Source organism: Pygoscelis adeliae, unplaced genomic scaffold (assembly GCF_000699105.1).
Source record: "Pygoscelis adeliae isolate BGI_AS28 unplaced genomic scaffold, ASM69910v1 Scaffold389, whole genome shotgun sequence".
In the NCBI taxonomy this organism is placed as follows: Eukaryota; Metazoa; Chordata; class Aves; order Sphenisciformes; family Spheniscidae; genus Pygoscelis; species Pygoscelis adeliae.
In genome coordinates, this window is record NW_008825568.1 from 278,674 (window position 1) to 299,644 (window position 20,971).

Here is a 20,971-nt window from a genome sequence, read left to right on the forward strand (position 1 = left end):
ATAACTACGTATAATTAAAAAAAAAAAGTCTGCCTGATAATCTCTCAGATGGATCATACTTAGATATTTTTCAGTTAAGGGAAGAGTAGGTAGAACAATGAGAAAATAAACAAAAGAACCCACATGATTTTCAGTGTTTATCCCTAAAATAATTGTTGTGCTGTCTCTCCAACCCATCCTGCTAGTACGTGGTGAAGAGGATATGTCACACTTGGTTTCAACTATCTGACAAAGTAGCTTTTGAAAACAAAAGCTACCATTTTAGCATTGACCTCTTTGTGTTCAGCAGAAGAGGTGAGGAATAACATTGCCATGCTGTGTTTTATACATTGTGTAAGCAGTACATTTTCTGTTTTTCAGCAACAGTATGCTGTTATAGATAAAGCAATGTATTTTATTAGTTTCTAGTGCCAAACTGAAACGGAAAAAGAATTGGTTTGGAACAACTTTCTACACGGAATTAACTGCAGATGGAGAAATTAAGAAAACAGCAAAATCAAGTAGTTCTTCAAATCCAAAATGGGATGAGCAGCTGACAGTGTAAGTAGATTTTTTGGTTGTTTAATACTATTTATTAGGCAGGCATTGCAGGCAAATATTTACTAAGCTTGGCTGCCTACATAGTTTTCGCTGGCTGTTGATGACTAAATGCAGACATAAGATGATATTTATCTCAAATGAAATTTTTTTCTCAATTCTTACAATGTTTTGAGAATATTTTTCGTACAGAGAGTGTTCCTTGCATACAGTCGCTGTGCATGGTATACTCTTGATATTTGTTAGCACTGTAGACCATTCAAGTTTAAGATTCCGCTCTAGAAGGTGTTACTCATTGTAACCATGTCATTCTCAACTTTAAAAGGAAAAAAATCTCGGCTGGTTAAGTAGTAGTTATGAGGAAGGTCACTTTTTCCTTTAAATTTCCTAATGAAGGAACACACACACAAAAACAATTTCCTGCAAAGTGACCTTGCAACTTATCCTAATATTTGACCTTTTTAATCTTCTTGTGGTTTAATTTGGTTTAACTGTGCTACAGGTGTAGATATACCTGAAAATGACTCTATGAAGAACTGGCAAGCTTGCACTGTGCAATTGGCTAGAATGCATTATTGTGCAAGCAAGATTGTACTGCTTCAGATTTGGGTCTGGAAACAGCATAGCTACTATCAAGTGGCATTGAGCATGGGCCAGTACATTTTACAGCATCTGACCTGTCTTTGTGCAACAGCCAGCTTTGTTAGTAGTAGGAAGCACGCCAGGTTCCTGTAACTAACAGTGCTGGAGAGTGGGGAGTGGTACAACATACCTAGCTTTGGGGACCTGCTTGCTTGGGAATGTTTACTTATTAACTAGAGACCTGGGCTGAAGAAAGTAGGTTATTCCTCTGCCACATTTCTCAGTGATTCAGGTTTAGTAAAGCTTATTAGCCCTTTGCAATATTGCAAAAGAGAATAATATAGTCTTGGACCTGACGATGGTTTCCAGGAGTTGTTACTAGCACAAGTACAGAGCTATCAGTATATTCACAGAAACCAGAGTTTCTGTTGAGGAGGCAGGTTTGATTTGGGAGAATTTGGTGAACTGATAGAAATGAGGTAATTTGGCATGCATAGTACAGCCAAACAGACTCATTCCGTTATTGGTATTACTTACTTAGGATCTTACCCTTATATACATATAAGGTATTCTGGCCCCCTCTTCCTCTGGCTATTGGAATGGTATCGTTGCTTCAGTTGCCCAGTCTATTTGAGGACAAGTGAACTCTAGCTTACCAAAGTCCGCTCACTTCTATAGGTCTGCATGAGCACCAACAATATATTCTCTGCGTGTAGGTGGTTTTTTTTTTCTTTTCCTTGTTGAGCTGGTCTTTTAGTAAGTCTTCCATTAGAAGGCAGCCTATTCAAAATGCAAAAATATATTTGCTCATGGGTTTCAGCAGAAATGATCCACGTTGTCCAACACGTTCAAGTGACTATAAAGCTAGCCCTGTTGTTGGGAGGGTGGGGGTTGTTTTTAGTATTGTTTTCATCAGTGCTGATATAACTTTCTGTATCAAATACTGATGGATATGTGGCCTTTGACTTTTTGCAGTAGAGTGATTTTACTCTATTTTTCACAGCCAGGAGCACTCTTGCAGTACTAGACCCTGTACTACAAAACTTACTCTCCAGGACCTAGCTTAGTTTCCCATTTTCCTTCTTGAGCAGGGGAGAGATCACTGCCAAATGTTATCATAATATTACTGTAATTGGGTCCTTTACCTTTCTGCTTCCCTCCAGTTTTTACTTTAGCTTCATAATTTGATTTTTCCACTCTGATTTCTGTGAGTATGCATTATGGTTTTATATATATTTGTGGATTCACAAATAATGTTTTATCAACACTTTCGTGGCAAGCTGACACCTATTAAGTGGGTTCTCCCTGCTTGCAAGTAGCTGATTGGTTGCTTTTTCCTTTTTTTAAAATATTTAGTATTTTTCTTTCTAGTGACAGACAAATATACTTACCACCTTTTTCTCCACATTTCATAATGTGAGTTTTTAGTTAGAATTCTGGAATAGTGAGGAATAAGGAAAATATGTCTTTCATAAATAAAGTAAGCTACATTTTATATAACTGAGACTTGAGCTTAGTGTAGGTTATTCTGATACTCCTCAAATTCCTTATGCTATCATATTAACGCACTTTAAGTTTAACCTTAAGTACAAATATCATAGTGTTTGCAGTTCTTAGTTAAAAATTTCCCCTTGCAGTACAAAAACTTCTTTCAGTTAATTAGTATCAAGAAATACAATAAATATGAGAAAGTGAATTAAGTTCAAATACTCCTAATAACAAGAACGAATACTTTAAAATCTGTATATATTTTTTAAAAAAATGTATTTTATATGCAGGAATGTGACTCCACAGACTACGCTGGAATTTAGAGTGTGGAGCCATCACACTTTAAAAGCAGATGCTTTATTAGGAAGAGCCACTGTAGACTTGAGACAAGCTTTGGAAATACACAATAGAAAATGTAAGTTATCATGAAGGATATTTTGAGTAAAGCAGAATTATTATTACTAATCTATATATCAAACTGGCAACCAGACTACTAACTATACATGTAATTACAACTGACTTTCAGTTGATGTCTTTAGTTGTCTCTTCTAGACATGTCTGTGCTATCAAGAGCAATCTAAATGTAACAATGGGATATAATAATTTTGAAGCAAACATTAGAGTATGAGTTACTACAAATTAAGTAAAAGTGGAAGTGATTAAATACAATGTTTTGTGGCAAACTAGTAACTAATTTGCTAGAAGATCTATTTTAGACTTGGTAAAAAAAAAAGTCTAAACTTTCAGAAGAGCCATCTACGTAATTTTTCATGTTTTCCTTCTCTGGAATCACTGATAGAAAGGCTGGATATTTTTCCCTCATAATTTAGCTGCCCAGAGAGCAGTAGAAACCACTGATTAATGAAACAATTGAGAACTTCCTTTTAGTACATTAGAGATTGTTGTGTTCTATGTAACTTCTAATTTTAATTGTCTTTAATAGAATTAAAACAGGTTGTCTTTATCTAATTTGCTTTTTAAAATTTTTTTCATTAGTACAAGAAGATGGTGAATCCACACTTTAAATTCCGCTCCAGAGTGGCAGTAGAATTCCAGCTAAACCAATCTCTAACCTTTCTCACAAGTTAGATATACAAACCCGAGAGCTCTGTTTAGGGAGGCGGGGGAAAGGAGAGCCAAAAAAAAGCTTCATTTTTCTGATTCTTACAGAAAATTGAAATAGAATCCAAAATCAAGTGGGGTTTCTTCAGCAGTATTGTATAGATTCTGCCCAATATTCCACAGTTAAGCAGAAAAACTGCTTGTTTTTTAAATTAAAAAAAACTGTATCAGAAGAAACTGGGTTGTAATAATGATAGCAAAAAAATAGTTAATATTTTAACTATTTCTAACAAAATAGTTAATATTTTATTACTGTAGATCCAGGGGATGTAGGATCCAACAACTTGGGAAATTCTTTCAGGGAACGGTTGAGTTAGCTGTACATTGCACCAAAAGTAATTTATGTGCAGTGTTTCTGATTTGGGCAAGTCAGCAGTTTGACACACACCGAATTATCCAATAATTCAGTGGTAGAATGATCTGATTGGTATCCTTCAGTCATTCAGTTATTGATACCTAATCTAAAATGCAGCACTTGAAAGGCTCTTTACTAAAGAAAATGTAAAGGGGAAGTCCTCTAAATGCAGAAACTTTAGAATTAGTGCTGGTACTTTCTCCTGCTAAACACCACCAGTATTGAATTGCTGCCCGCATGCCTCCCAGCTTTCTTGCCAGCTCAGCTGGACTACAGCCAATAGTTGATCTGGTTTGGGGAGATAACCTGTTAAAACAGCAGAAGCTAAACCGTTTGCAGAAATGATGATTTATAAATACGTTAATTTAACAACTCAGTGGTAGGCTAGTTTCTTCTTTCTCTTCTCTCAGGTAGTACTGTTTTCCAAAATGCAGATTGCTAAATCAATAATTCTGTAGATTTGGGAGCTTTGTGCTTGCTCCAGCAATTTAAAGTACTTTGAAATCCATTGTAATACAGCAGTGGGTGTCTGCTAGTAACTGCTGCCCAACTACACTGTTGAACCTGCTCTTTAAAGTAACAGCTTGGGGGTATCTGGCAATAGCTATGGTAGCCTTCCCTGTTTTCATGTTTATTATTCATTTATGATATATGTTAAGAATGAAAAAAAATAAGGAAATGCTAGTTTAATGCATAGAAGCGCACAGTAAGCTTTAACTTTAGCTTGGAATGCTATCATATAGAGGGAAATACGGTGGTATATCTTGAAAAATTAATCTTTTAATCTGAGACTGCACATACTAAAAGGCCTTAACCATTTAAACCTGATTAATATGAACTCATAGCTGACTGTGTTTGGATTTATGACATGTAGCTTTAACTGCTGTACTAGTAATAGTTGATTTAGAGAGAATTACGCAGCATCCACGGAATGTTTTACCTCTGGATTATGTATGTCTCTCTACAAATGTGTGCATTGCTTATCAGTCATAATGAATTCTTTTACTGTACCATATGCACATTTTTTTGTATATCTCAATTATCTCAAAGTTTCTTTTGGTGAAAATAACTTCTGAATTAATTTTTGGTTACTTGAGGTATCCTCTCTGTTACTGTTTAATTCTTGGAGATGGGATCTGTGAAAATGCCAGTAAGGATTTACTAAAAATGAGGAAGGACTCTGTGCAGTCTTTGCATTTACTTCTTCCTCAAAGTGGTGTTCTTTTCGGTGGTCTCTTAGAACTAGTTTTGGAAGATGATATGAGAGATGAACATAAGCTCTGGTTGTAGAATGAGGTTCCCTGTGACTTGTAATATTTGGATGTGTAGTTCAGAAGTTGTTTGACTTTAAGCCTTCCCATGTTATGTAAATAGTGCATAATTTTAAAAGGCCTTAGTGGAAACAGCAAGCCTGGGAAGTCGTTAACAGCAAAGTACTGAAACCATGTGGATCCTATAGCATACCTATAGAATATACTATGTAAATGGCCAATTTATTTTTACAATACACTGTGCTTTTACTCACAGCAGATGTAAATTTACACAGCTCCTTAGTGATTTCTGTGTTGATTTGAATCATCTGAATATCTCTCATGTTTAGTTTTGTACAACTGAATACATGTATTACATTTTTGTGTTGAAAGTCTTTTAATGTTGTTTAGAATTTAATCTTTCCTTTATCCCTTCTCTCCTTCTTTCCCCCTACCCACCCCAAATCCATTTTTAGTGGAGAAGGTGAAAGAACAGTTGAAACTCTCTTTGGAAAACAAGAGTGGCATGGTGCAAACAGGTGAACTGACAGTTGTGCTAGATGGTTTGGTTGTTGAACAAGAATCTCTTACAAATCTCAGTTCATCAGCAACCAGTAAGTTAAAAAAATTAAAGCAGATGGTAATATTTTGATTAAGATTTCAAACAGATATAATAGAATATTTCTGTTGAATTTGTTTCTTACTGTTCAGTAGAAGTTCAGCAAAATGGCGAGGCTGTGCATGAAAGCAGAGATGCTTCAGCAAGAAGTACATCCAGGTTGGAATTTATTTTTGTATTTTACACTATATGAAGTATATTAGAAAATTTATCAGTTGAAATGTTTAGGTTGTTTGTGGTTTTTGTTTGTTTTTTTTTTTAATTTTTTTTAAGGGGATAGATTTTAACTGTCAAGCCCTAAATATGTTACTGCAGGTTTTAGAAACATTACTTGTATGGTAGTTACATAATTTAGTTTGAGAAGAATTAAATTTACAACTCTGCTCTTCCTTTGGTGGCACAGTCTGCTCTCCACTACTTTATCATTGCCTTTTGGATGTGTAGCCCTCTGAACATAAAAATTCAACTGATTGGAAGTCTACTACATGCTGCAGCAGAGATTAGGGGAGCAGTGGTTCAGTGTGGTTTTGTGTACTTGTTCCATTTGTTTTCTTCTGCTAAGAACCATTTTTATTCGTGTCTACCAACTTGTTGCAATGTACCATCTGAACGGAAGGAAGAAGGAAAAAAAGCCTAAATTACTTCCCCCTTACCCAGTTCCTTTTTAAGGTCGCTAAGAGACTTGTATTGAGTTTAGGAAGCAGTATTCAGAACACTGAGGCAAAGGGTTTGCCTCCTTCATCCTGAAGTGGCAAGAAAAAGGCTTTGGGATCAATTTAGAGCTTCGTTCTTGGCTTCTCTATCTTTATACCAGCTCAAGGACTGCCTGGGGGCAAGTAGGAGGAGATTGTTTGCGCCCTCACCACTAGTGAGTCAAATAGGTCAACATTCAGATCAATTTAATGTTACTGGCCTGCTCAGTTACCTTGCAGTGAACCCCTTTCTGCTTAAGTTCTTGACACACGATGGAGTGAAAAGACATACAGTTGCTATACATTTGAGTGACAGGGACACATTTGTCCTTGTACGCTCAACTTGATTCTTTTTTTGAATATGTGGAGGTTTGTCTCTGTTCCCCCATTGGTGCCAATATGAGGGAGTGAGGATAAAAAGTTGCTTCTCCTTAGTTTTCGTTAGAAAGGTTTGGGACTGTTAAAAGTGATTTGAAACATACCTGCATGACATTTTGAAACAGTAGTAACAATCATTTGTTTTCATTCAGCTGTTGTTGCTGGAGGTGTGGCTTTTATGGGGATCCTGCTCTTGATGTTGATATTTTGATTATAGCAGTTTTCCATACAACTATCCAGCACTTTTGATTTATGGTTTTAAAATTAAGAGATGAAGCAAAGTTTTAAGGTAGCCTCTGTGCCTGTCTTTAGGAAGCAAATCAGGTTTGTAGTCTGGAGTTGAAAAGGGATAATACTTTAATTTCTCTGTTTATGCTACTCCTTTGGAGTTGGGTAAGGTAGCATGGAAATGCTGCTTCTTCCTTTCTTACTCTGCAAAGTGGGACTTCTAACAATTCTCCCATTTTTTGTCACCTGTTTAACTTCTCTTTAATTTTTAGCCTCTCTACTCCTTGAGAAGAGGGGGAGTTGGCATTGAATGTAATTTTCACTATATGTAGTGAAAATGCTTTAAGCATTTTGGGATAGATTTAAGTAAAAACTGTAATTGGACAAGACTTTCCTTTCACAAGCCCTTACACTATTTATTTCCATGTGGCCTTATAGACACAGCGCTGCCTGTGTGTATCTGTCCTCACAATGTCCCATCCTGCCTATGCATAGAGAAGCTCATCTTATTTTCCTTTTACTGAGGGAGAGTTTTGTTACTTTCTTATGTTATGACTATAATATTTTTTGGTCATATGACAAACAAAACCAATTGTTCCGCTTGCTTAATGAGAGAAAAAGTTTTCCTGCTCATAGCTGCACTTTGGAAGGGTCCCTAAGGCAGTTCTGGAAGATGTGGCAGGAGCATCAGTCTGCTGAGCTCCATTTTAATGATATTACAAGTAAAAGATGAAGTGGAAATGGAAAATCTTATCTGTTTTAAGTATCTGAAGTCCTCAAAACCAAAATTTGCCTTTTGTTCCTTAATTGTTTTGGTCCTGCACTTGACTGTTATCTAGGCTGCAAACATTGTGTTATAAACTGTTGTGAATTTACTTCCATTTTGTTATTTGTTTCTTTAGCATGATTTAGTGTAGGATTTGGTTTAGTTACATAACTGTTTAACATGTTTATAGTAACCTCAAATGATCTTTTATTTTTACCAAGATCTGCTTGTGACATTTCTAATGGGATAGACAATCAAGTACCTTCCAACTCTGTAGTACAGAATACATTCTGTATAGAAGCTGTTAATGGAGACAGCACACCATCTCCTACTCACGTTGCAGCCAGACCCAAAAATACACCAGTCCCAAAACCACTTGCAGCTCAGCCTGTCAACAGCACTGGTAAGAACGGGAGAGTTATGAGAACATGTTCCATAAGGCTTTTTTATCTGGTTGAAATGTATCTGAAGTTGAGCCACTTTTTCTATACATTTTTTGTTAGTTTTAAAAAATACTGAAAGGATGTTTCTGGGCTTGAATTTATAATATTGCGTGTCCACTTCTGTGAATTTTTCTGGAGTAGATCCATTCTTAAGTGTACTAACTTTCATACTTTCCCGTCAGTTCTTTTCTCTGATGAAGAAAGATGTAAAGCATCCAAAACTTCCATTTCTCTGTCCCAGATGACTAAAACATATTACTGATTGTCTGGAGGGAAAATCAGATTTCTTTCACAATTAATTTGAGTAACTATATTTAAGTTTCTTTTGCCATTAGATAAATCTGATTTTTAGTGCTGTCAGGGAACTGCTGTGCTCTGAGTTGAGATGTCTTGCAGACTGTCATTGCCTTCCATTTTTTCAAAAGGGATGCTGTTTCAAAACAGGTATTGGCAAATACCAAATTTCATTTTCCTTTTGAACACAAAAACTTTGATTGCTTTACTACAAGTAACATTCAGTGCAGTAAAACAAGTGAAAAGAAAGTCTTTTTTATTTTTGTTCTTCTTGCAAAACTTTGCATCTAATAATGACTGTGCTTTCTAAGCACTTTCTACCTTTTCTCAGCTGTTTGGGAGAGATTACACTGATAGCAGAGGAAAAAGATAACCTTAAATAGAAATAGGCAAGCTGTTAATAAACAGTAGAACAGAGACTGTCAAACTTTCTCTAATAGAGTGGGAAATGTGGGTATGGTGGGAAGATAGCAGAAACAATTATGAACTTTAAAAGGTAATAATTAAATTAGGCCTTCTCTGACGCTTTTCACTATTTGGAAAATTTGAATTTGATTCCCCTCTCTTTGCAGTTGAAGGCCAGAGGGCGTATATATTATTTAGGCTTTCCTCGCTTTTTCTTCAATAGTAGAGATCCATTTGAAATCTGTATTAGGATAGGGTAATTGCAAAAATAATTGATTTGTTCAAATAGTAATATTGATGAAATCATCACTGAGCTTGCACTGAGGCACTGATATAACAATTTTCAACTACTGTACCAGTTGGTGGAGACTTTTTTAAGGCAAGGTGTAAAACAGGTCTCCGGCATTTGTTGATGACAGACTTTTTTTTTTTTCCCCCACTGTTGTGCTTAGCAGGATTGTAATTTCATGTGACATTGTCAGAATTGCTGTTTTATATCTAATTGGTGAGGTAATCAGCTGATGTAATGTCTTATAGATCTCTTTTGGAGATCAGGTTACTAAAAGAGCTGATGATTTGTCAGTTATTTTGCTTCTAACTTTGTTATGTAATCCCATTCACTTGTGGACGAATTGAATTTTTTTTATGAAAGCTGAAATTTCAGTTGGCTTTTTTCCTATTTAAGTAAAATTGTTGCTAGTTAAAGCAGAAGTTTGAAGAAACTTGATCAGATTGTCTGTAGTTATGATTTTTTTTTTAAGGTCATGCTTTACATTTGCTTGAAATAATACAAAGTCTTGACATGTCTTAGTGTAGTTAACCTGTTTTGTGTGAGCTGGAAGTAGTGATGTATTACCCTGGAATAGTTGTGTTCAAAAAGCAATGCCTTTACAGATCTTACAAATCTGCTGCTGCCTGTAAAATCATGCTTATCATTATGCATATCAAGAAAATATTTATGGCCCAGTGATAATTCCTTAAAGAAACTGACTCGCTAATTTAAATACATTGCTGATGACAGTTTTATTGTTTGTAATTCTTTGATCTGCTTTTCTGACCATCTGGGAAAGCAAGAAATTGCTGACATTATAAATGTATTGCAAGTAAGAAGTAGAATCTAGCTATTTTTTTATTTGTAAGAGTGTTATACAGAATTAAAGTAAATGAACTCTTTAAAATGATGGAACAGCATTTTCTAGGCACTAGTCTAGGGTTAAATTTTGCAAATCTGTATCAGTAAGGTTATGAGTAAAGAGCAATTGTATTGGCCTCAGTCCTTAGAATTGTAAACTGGTATTATGCTATTAGATAGACAATTACTTGACATCTACGTTGCATATTATATTCAGTCTTGTAGAAAAATAGTTCCAACTCTAGAAGAGGTGCAAACTGATGAGTTTAAATAGAATTGTCACTGTCTGGTGTTGATTAGTGGTGCAGAAAATGAAAGCTGTGAATGACGTTGCACTGCTTTTAATAGGGCCTTGACTTTTAATGGGGGTCCTGCTGACTGCTGTACCTGATTTCACTTGTTTGAGACAAGATCTTGTGCTGAGATACTGTTCTGTTAAGCTCTGCAGATGATTGGTATTGATGTATTGTTGGCCATGTGGGCTTGGCTGTAATAAATCCTTCTTAGCCCCTTTTTCCTGCTAAATCCGTGCCTGCTTTAAACCTTTTATGAGATTATGCTTGCTTGGGTTAGATGACATTTGTATTGTTCTTTAAAAGACAGAAATTGATTTACTTTGTGATTCTAAAATAATTTTCTTCAGTCATTGAACTACGTAAGTTATGTTAGCCAAATACTAATTTTTATATTTCAATCCCACTTTTGGAGGGGAGACTTTTTCCAAGTCACACAGGTGGTTTTTGCTTAATTGTAGGGTTCTGTACCTCAACTCTGACAAAGGAAAAAATGTCATCTATAAGAACTGCCTCTTAGTTTTCCAAATTTCATAGAGTTATTGATATCTTAATGTTTTTCTTTCATGTCATACTAATCAAGATTCTTTTTTGAAGTTGATATAAGTTCAAAGTTTCAAAGCAAATAAAGCGGTACTGTTTTCTGGAAAGCAGATGGGTACCTTTTGCTAATCTAAAGAGTAAGGTGTAACGTTGAGTTGACCAAGATATGCAGAAACTAAGAAATTACTGTAGCAGGAAAGTATACAGAATGGCTTGCAGACTGTAAGTTTTAATTACAGCTTTAACTGAGGCAGGTGCATTGTGACTTTTTGTCATCATAGACAAAAATGCTGCTTATGGCATATAGGTGCGACTTGAACATATTCCTTCCGTGTCGTTTACTCCAAAAGTTGGTCATTTGAAAAGTAAATCTCATCAGATTCTCATACACAAATGTTCTTATTTCCCTTTTCTCAGTTAATGGCGAGTCATCCACCTCTGCACCAGAAGCTGGTAATTCTTCTGTCTCTGAGGCTCTGATAGGTTCAATCGAAGCTCCCATGTCTTCAGATTGCACTAACACTACAGCAGAACCTCAGTCAACAACAGAAGCAACTAGTTGTTCTGAAAGCCACACTTCTGCATTACCTGTTGTGTCTGCTGGACTAGAACCTACAGCTGCAACAGACTGTGCTCAACCTAGTGCTAGAAATAGTATAGCAGCAGATGCAGCAAAACCAAGGGAATCCTCTTCCACCTCAAGTGCATCTGCAGAACCTGTAAGGCAACAGCCTGGTAATGCCAGTACAGAACCTTTGCCACCAGGGTATGTAGGCTTGATTTTAATGCTATAATTATGTTTCATCTGAATGTGCATATAAAGAAACAGAAATTTGATTCTATACTGGGATTGCCAAATGCAGGTCAGTTGGCTGAGACGGGGCTATTTGATCTAAAATGGGGTTTGTACTGCTTCTATAACTGGCTAGTAGCTCTGGTCCCAGAAAGTAACAACTGATAACTGATTTGCTGAGATGGTATTGTGATCTAAATAGACAAACTCTTGGGCATTATGGACGTGAAAACTTTTCATTTGATATATTCAAACTTATTTGGGTCATAATTTGTTACTCCTTTGGTTCTTAAACTATGAATGTAGTAGGGACCAAAATACAGAGAAATGAAAATTAATAAAATAATCTAGAAATACTTGTTAGGTGCTTGCTGTGTAACAATGAGATCAATAATGTTATAGATAAAAATACAGATATGAAGTGTATGTATGTGCTCAGAATAGCTAGAAACTTTTAATTCTACTAGACTATTAGAAACTACTTCTGTAGTCCTAAACCTTAAATGCAAAATTAAAGATGTGCTTAGACATCAGATGAAAATATAGTACATGCTCAAATATATATATTGATCTTAAATTTTTTTTATAGACGCTATCATGTTTGGGTGAAAAGATGTCTTCAGTAACTAATTGGAAATACTGACATTTCCGTAATATTCTAAATATTAACTATTTTAGGATTTTCTGAACACAGAAATTGTTTTTTAACCCAAAGTGTATATACCTTGTGTCATTATAGTTGATCTTTCAGAGAGCCTGTCTTGTACCTGTTCCCTCTGAAGGAGGTTCAGTAAGTTATCAGTGACACTTCACTTGAGTTTCTGCAGTTGGATAAACATGAAAACAAGCATCTGAAAAGATAGAAATATTGTATATGTATTGTTGGGGAAGAGTTACAAAGTTTTTAATTTTCAGATGCTTTGACAATGGAAGCTCTTTATAGGTGGGAATTCCTGTGGTCATTCCCCCTCCACATGCTCTTTTTTTTTTTTTTTTTTTTTTTAATTAATTACATGCTTTCCCATTGAGGACAGGGTCATGAGTTCCAGACATAGTGCACACTATGGCCAAATGCATTTCTTATCATTCTTCCCTGATCACATTTCTGTGGTTTTTTTTTTTTGTGATTCTCTGCGTCCCCCTTCCCCCCAATTCTAGTTGAGTCTCTATTATGTTTAGCCCTAGTAACTCTGTAACATGCTGCTGCTCCTCTTATTTTCTTGTAATCTTAGCATTTAACCTCTTGAACTGCAGAAAACATTTTGTAGGAGTTTTATAGGATACTCTGTAATAGTGAGGAAATGCACATCAAATCCTATGAGTAGCAGGCAAGGTGTTGTGCCTACATTTTTAGGAGCTAATTAATTATGTATATAATAAAGACAAACATATATCTAATGCAAGCAAGGGCTTCAGCTTTTCGTCTAACATTTATTCTGGTTTCCTCTCCCATTTATAAATACTTCTGTTGCATTATGGCAGAGCTCAGCAGCATGAAACTTCAGTTGTTTATAATGTTTGGTACTCTCTCCATCTTCAATGTAAGTTTGCTTTGCAACTAAAACTGAAGAAATAATCCCCAGGGATATCAGATAGAGAATTTACCAGGACAGGAAATAGAAACACAGGAAAACCATCTGAGAGCACACATTTCAGGTTCACTCTGAAAGATCCTGTTGTTTGTTGGATATAGGGAACAGTGCTTCAAAATGTAAACTCCCTCTTTTTTTGAGAGAGGCATGTACTTGGAAATGCAAAGAATGCATCTCTAAGCACTTTTTGAATGAAGTTATTTTAACATCGAAGCCTTGAGCAGATGATTAATTGGCTTTGTTTTCAGATATCTTAAATAGAAATTGCAAATGCTTGTGAATATTGATGTATGCTCATTTTATGTATCAAGTCCCTTAAAGAAGTATTTATGGTGATATGAGTTCAAGTAGGAAGTAACTGATATGTATTCTACTGTGAGTTTTCTTTGGTGTTTAAGAATAAGTTGTGGATCATAGTATTTTCATTCAATACCAAGGTACTTTTTTGGCTTAGTGGGAAATAAGTCCTAAGGAAGCATTTTCACATTGACTTACATGGAAGTCTTTTTGTGTTGAAGGTGGGAGCAAAGAAAGGATCCTCATGGTAGAACCTATTATGTTGATCACAACACACGAACTACAACATGGGAAAGACCACAGCCTTTACCTCCTGGGTAACGTAGACTTCTTTTATTTGAATGTGATGAAGGTAATATTTTTTTGTTTGTTTGTTTGGTGCAGGAAAAACACCAGCTTTTATAAGCAGCTAATCAAAACCGTATTATACATCATATATTAAGAAATTCTAGCTTTCAGTCAATTTAGAATTATATTAATTGCAGCTATTGTTATAGGAATGCTTGTACTGTATATGTGGCTTGTTCTGATCACTTGTTCAAATACAGCTACTAAATTATTTTGTTCTTCCTTTAAAACTTAAGCGCTATTTAATAATAATGCACATTTGACCACCTTTATTTAGGTGGCACCACTAGGTGTAGTGCAGTGGTTCCAAACCTCAGACTTCCAGGCAAAGTGTTTTCTGTGAAACCTGCCAACATTGCTTATGGTCACAGGAATTTACAAAGTTAAAAATGAGGTGACAGAGAGCTGACCATGCTATTGCTTGAAGTCTGTGTTTGCTCAACGTGGCTGTCCTTCTACAAATAAAGTTGGGGAGTACTTTTGTGTACTGTCTAGGAATTTAGCATAAAGAGAAAATCAGTTATGTAATATTACTGAAAAATTTAGCTGTTAACATTTGTGTTTCTTGAAAGCTGGGAAAGAAGAGTTGATGATCGTGGGAGAGTTTACTATGTGGACCACAACACCAGAACAACAACGTGGCAGCGACCGACAATGGAATCAGTCAGGAACTTTGAGCAATGGCAATCTCAACGGAATCAACTGCAGGGAGCTATGCAACAATTTAACCAACGATACCTCTATTCGGTAACTTTTACATAAAATTTAGAAATCAGTAGAGAGGTATAGGTATACTTTTTGTTCTTTAACTTTTTGTAAAGTGATTTTATAACTATTCAACCATATGTGTTACGAGATGTTTGGCATCAGTAATGCAGATTCTGATTCTGTTGAAAAATGCTAACAAAAATTGTCCTTAAAGGCAAAAGGTACTCCCTTCTGAGTCTGTTCCCTAACTTGAACCTTGTGTACTGCATGATACTTAAGACTTTTAATGACAGTAGTAAGAGGTAAAACTAAAGCAGTCCCTTAACTGAAAAGGAACGTAAAAGCTGAGTTATGGGCATTTTGAACATTAAATAGCCTTCAGAACTGTTTTAGTGATTAGGAGTCATTCATTAGTACAGGTGCAATTCTTTTACTTTGAGCTCATTTTGAAGCTTATGTACCTGGTTCAGTTCTGGAATTTCCTACATGGTTTTCCATTTCTCTCGGATAGTTGCTCACTTACTTCTACCTGAAGAAAATATCATGAGTAGCTTCAGAGAAGATATTTCTTGAGACAGATTCTTCTGTCTGTGACTGGATAAATAGGATAGTTGCTTTTTCAGAGTTAAGAATGATGGTGTCTGCATGTGACTGTCACTCTGAACAGTCCATTTTAAGAATTGTGCTTGGTCTCTTAAAAAAAGTTCCGATCCCAGAGACTTTGCAAGTGATATGTAGCAAAGCTGGAGTGTTTTAAAGAAGAAACTATTGAAGTACAAGTCTGAAACAGCTTCATTGGACTAGGACTCTATGCATCCGCAGACCTAACTTGGCTTTGAATTTGACGGACTTTATTCACGTACCCCTCTGAAGTAAAGGATGCTGCAGTATTCTTACATTAAACAGTTCGCAGCCTCTCATTATCTAATTAGACATTATATCTCATCACTAGCAATAGCAGAAACATGCATCACCACTAATTTTCTTAATTCCTGGAGCTGTGCGTCAAAGTCAATTTATCATATGCAATTAGACAAAGATAGAATAGTTGAGGTTGGAAGGGACCTCGAGATCATCTGGTCCAACCCGTCTGCTTAAACAGGGCCACCTAGAGCCAGTTGCCCAGGATCATGTCCAGAAAGCTTTTGAATATCTCCAAGGATGGAGACTCCACAACCTCCCTGGACAACCTGTGCCAGTGCTCTGTCACCCTCAGAGTGAAAAAGTGTTTCATGACGTTAAGAGGGAACCTCCTGTGTTTCAGTGTGTGCCCATTGCCTCTGCTTCTGACACTGGGCACCACTGCAAAGAGCCTGGCTCTGTCCTTTTTGCACCCTTCTTCAGGTATTTATACACATTAGTAATTTTTAATGCAAATCCAAGAATCACAGCTGAAACATATCAAGCCAAGAACTCTCGATGAGCAACTGTCTGTAATTGTGTACTACTTTGATCAGTTGCTTAAACGTCTAAGAAAAATAGATAGGATATAGTTATTTTAGTTACTTTTATTTTTACCTGGGTTAATCTATTGTACTCCTTTTGGTGCTGAATCTGGCTCATCCCATGCCGCTGCCTAGTGTTTCAGTGTGTTCTGTTAAATATACATTAGCCAGCAGCCACACACAAATCCTTGGACCCATTAAGGAGGTCGGAAATCTCTGAATCATGCCACCATTCAGTTCTTTGGCAGACAGCATTTTCTGTTGTGTGCTCTTCTTTTTATACTTGCCACAGAGAAGTCTTTGCTTACAGGGTCATTGTGACTGTAGTTTCCAAAAGCAGAAAAGGCTAACTGCATTTGTTGCTGAGATAATGATAATTCTTTGTTCACATCTAGTGGCTGGTAGCCGGAACAAAGAGGCAGCTTGATTTTGAGTGTTAACTATTGCATTTTCTTCTGATCCTTGCTCTGTTTCTGTTTCACAGGAAAAATATCGTAGCTTTTTTTGCCTGAATTTGCTGTTGTGAACTCTTAAGTGGATTTGAAATTTTTGATTGCAAATGCTATATAAAGCGGTATTAGTAGCAAGGTGATCCTTAAGATACTCTTTGGAAAACGTAGATTGGTTCCCATATATCAAAATTCCATTCTGCACAAAAAAAAAAAAGAATTTTAGTGTCCAAAAAATTTGAGGGGGTGAATGCTTTTAGTTATAAATCAGAGCATGGATCCTGCTGTCTGGGGGATTTCTGCCTTTTACATTTTATTTTTCCCATGCTTTGTATTCTTGGGAGCTACTGGGGGACTTCTGCAAGGTTACAGTATATTACAAGCTTAGGATGTTTTTAAATAATAATTTAATCTGGTTTTTCTACTTATGTTTTTTCCTTTTAACCTTACTGTATGTTGGTATAATTTTAACCATCCGTGTATTTTAATGAATGCAGCTGCATTTGCAAAGAATGGCAAGGTCTGAAAATAGCCAAACATCCAGGGAAGGCATCATGTATTGAGGAAGCAAAAACCCCTGTGTTGGCAGTAATCATTGTGCTTGGAAATGTTTATTATGGTAAAGCATGTTCTTAACCAAGAACATTGTGCTTATCTGCTTATACATGCTTCTGTAAAACTTCCATGAACTGTATATCTTTAAGACCACTGACTCAAGTTTGCTGTAGGAAGGGAAAGGGAGGGTACATTGGGTTGGAAACAGTGGAGGCAAATGCACAGATCGTATCTTATTATCATATAATCTATGTTTCTTCACAAAAACAGTCTAAAAATGGCATGATGTTTTTTTCAGAATGGATAGTCTTCAGAACTAGTGGTAATCTTAAAACACATTAAGGAAAAAAATCTGAATAATATTTGGCCTAACTGAATGTCCTCTTGTTTTTAAATAGGCTTCGATGTTGTCAGCAGAAAATGATCCACTTGGGCCTTTACCACCAGGTTGGGGTAAGTTAATTTGCTGTTTATTTCAGGAAGTGACAGTTACAGAAATTTGGAATGCAATTGTTGTATAGTGGGTTTTTTTCTTTTTTCCCCCTAGAAAGGAGAGTGGATTCAAATGATAGGGTGTATTTTGTAAATCATAACACAAAGACAACACAGTGGGAAGACCCTCGAACTCAAGGGTAGGTGTGTATATTGACTGTGCAGATAAAAAGATCTTGCTTAATTCTTATATGTCATCATATGGGGGAAAAAGTACTGTCTGCAATTTCTTCTGCAGTTTACAAAATGAGGACCCCCTTCCAGAGGGCTGGGAAATCAGATATACCAGAGAAGGTGTCAGATACTTTGTTGACCATAATACAAGAACCACCACCTTCAATGATCCTCGTACTGGGAAATCTTCTGTGTAAGTGAGAAATTAAATATATTTTTTAATGTTTTAACTTGTTATAGTTTAATAATGAAGTCTTCTCATACTAGAAAACAATCTATACTTTTAGCTGGAATTGAGCACTAAATTATGAACAAATTGTTGTCCTGTAAATTTAATCTATTTTTAAGCTTTAATTGTCAGTTTATCTATGACACACTTTGCTGTACTGCTCTAAGGTTCAGTAGTTTTTATACATTTTTCAAATACCAAGATTGTAATTGTTTTATAAATAGGGAGATGAAGTGACGTAAACTTGACTATTGAACTAATGTAACTAATAGTTAAATTTTTAAAGAAACAGCAAATGGTTGTAATGAGTATTGCTTATAGTTATACACCCTCCAGCAACATTAATGTGTAAACAAAGTAGTTCTACTTTTCAAATATTTTACATGCAAATCTTTTTTTAAAATAGTTTAGTCAGAAGTATTGATCCAACCTACGGTGGCTGTCTTAATGTCTTTTATGTACGGTAGGGTTTAATTCTGATGACACGTTGATGACCTTTCATTCAAAGAGCCTATAGAGTATTGTACTAGAAATTCCTTCATAGTTCCACAAGCAGCTGAATTTATGAAGCCTAATTTAGCAGTCTTTCTCTCAGTGAAGACAATAAATTAGGTGTCTCTCCCTTTAGCTGGCTTGTAATTTTTACAAGATTGATAGGGATTTGAAATCCTCTAGATCTCTACCTTTCTCTCAAATTTGGTAAATTGACTAGCATCTTAAACAAAAAAAAAAAGTGGGGGAGGGCCCAGAAAGGAAGGCTGGCTGACCAAATAATCAACTGCATTTTGTTTCTGATCGTACCTTACAGTAACAATTTTTGTGTATTTTTGAAATCCACATGCTGTTGTTTAGCATTGAAAGTACTGTTTGATGTCTGTATGGTTAATGTATCTCAAATATATTTCCTTACAGAAATAAAGGGCCACAGATTGCTTATGAGCGTAGCTTTAGGTGGAAACTTGCTCATTTCCGTTACTTGTGTCAGGTACTGATTAAGTAATGATTTACTTTTTGAAACTATTTGAATTTACATTTATATGTACTGCATTTTAACGTTACTCCCTTATGATTACAGTCCAATGCACTGCCAAGTCATGTGAAAATCAATGTATCCAGACAGACTTTGTTTGAGGATTCCTTCCAGCAAGTAAGCCTGCAAAGATTGTTGTGTTTGTTTATCAAGACAAAGCATAAGAATAAAAATGGCCATAGCCAGTTCAGACTAATGGTCCTTCAGGCACAGTCATCTTCCTCTGGTATTAGCCGAGGGGGGATTCTTAGGGAAGACTGTAAGAACAGAAGTAATGTATATAATACTTTTACCAAATGATCTTTCAGCTCCCAACTGTTTACAATTGAAACGCTTCTTGAGCTTGATGTGGTTTCTGGATATTTTAATAATTCTCAAGGGACTTCTCTTCTATGAGCTTGTCTGTGCTCCTCTTGTGAGCTTTTTGCATCTACAGCATCCTGTGGTAAAGAGTTCGATAGCTTAACCATTTTGCATACCATATTAACTTAACCACATCAGATTTGCTTTTCTGATTCTTGTGTGTGGTTATATACATTACAAAATGTTGTTTTCTCCAATTAAAACTGGTGTTCTGGTTTGTCCTTTAAACGTTAAATCTGTATAATTGAAGCCTACAGTTCTTGAGCTCTTACAGTCTGCAGCCAATGTATGTGCCTTCCTTCTTTCTTTGTAACAATGAAAATTCTTGCTGCTGTCACCACATCAAAACCTCTTGGGAGGGATTCTCTATAAGTAAAAAGTATATTATTAATGAAAGTATATTACACTTATTTTGGATTAAATTACTTTTTTAAGTGATTTGCCTAAAACCAAAGTCTGTAATATATCAGATGAAATACCTTTTCACCTATTTGCCTTTAATGATAATGAATGCCTTAGGAAGAGTACAAAAACAGGGCAACCATATAGTGATACTTTCCAGATATGCTCTCCCACTTGCTAGCAGTCTGCTGCTCAAGGATTTTAAGTCTGAGTTGGTATTTTTGTGTGCAGTTCATTGATTGCATGTTCCATGAGGTGGTCTAATTGCTTGTCAAATCTGTGTAAACATTTGACATCTATAGCATTTCTGTATCAATTAAATAAAATCTGAATAAGAAGGAGCGATTATATTGACAACGCATAATTTATAACTTATTACAATTTTTTGGTTTTTGATAGATTATGGCATTAAAACCCTATGATTTGAGGAGAAGATTGTATGTTATATTCAGAGGAGAAGAAGGATTGGATTATGGTGGCTTGGCAAGGTAAAAGAAAATTTGTTTAAAATAGTTTTTATTTTTTTAATAGCACTCTAACCTTGATTCCTAATGTCATTCTTTTGGCAAAGAAACCGCTTGCTTTTGCAGTCTGACCCTGGTTACCTTTTTAGCTACCCTTAATATATTAAGGAGGTGGAACTGGCAGCACTGGCTATTGTCACGGGTTATAACCTTGCATTAGTAAAATTGTAGTTTCAGTTGTTCAGTTCTTTGACAAAGATTGATGTTTAAATGGGATTTTTTTTAATGCCAGTTAATTGCTCTAGACTGAGTTACTTCAGAAACCTTCTATCACAAAGTTCCACTTTCCTGGAAGTGGGGACTGTGGAAAAGTAAAGTGTTTTGCTTATTTATAAAAAAACAAGCGAACACCAGTTCGCTTTCTGTTCTGACATGAACAGAAAGGACATAAACAAGAGGAGAGTAGTGCAGGCATGAAGTAACAGCAGACAAACAGACTATGT

The 20,971-nt window shown here is 35.8% G+C and overlaps 1 protein-coding gene across 2 annotated transcripts in view; it reads left to right on the forward strand.

The window, feature by feature from the left end:
- Positions 1–20,971, forward strand: part of WWP1 (WW domain containing E3 ubiquitin protein ligase 1) — a 42,598-nt gene that overhangs the window by 8,062 nt on the left and 13,565 nt on the right. Inside the window, exons 2-15 of one of the 2 annotated variants that reach the window (XM_009332520.1) lie at positions 402–540; positions 2,898–3,022; positions 5,811–5,948; positions 6,046–6,112; positions 8,239–8,420; positions 11,545–11,893; positions 14,031–14,126; positions 14,730–14,904; positions 17,713–17,767; positions 17,862–17,946; positions 18,045–18,173; positions 19,122–19,194; positions 19,285–19,356; positions 20,404–20,492. In XM_009332520.1, coding sequence (XP_009330795.1) covers positions 402–540; positions 2,898–3,022; positions 5,811–5,948; positions 6,046–6,112; positions 8,239–8,420; positions 11,545–11,893; positions 14,031–14,126; positions 14,730–14,904; positions 17,713–17,767; positions 17,862–17,946; positions 18,045–18,173; positions 19,122–19,194; positions 19,285–19,356; positions 20,404–20,492 — 1,774 coding nt within the window. The remainder of the gene's footprint in view (positions 1–401; positions 541–2,897; positions 3,023–5,810; positions 5,949–6,045; positions 6,113–8,238; positions 8,421–11,544; positions 11,894–14,030; positions 14,127–14,729; positions 14,905–17,712; positions 17,768–17,861; positions 17,947–18,044; positions 18,174–19,121; positions 19,195–19,284; positions 19,357–20,403; positions 20,493–20,971) is intronic. The other variant, XM_009332521.1, reaches the window with a different exon arrangement.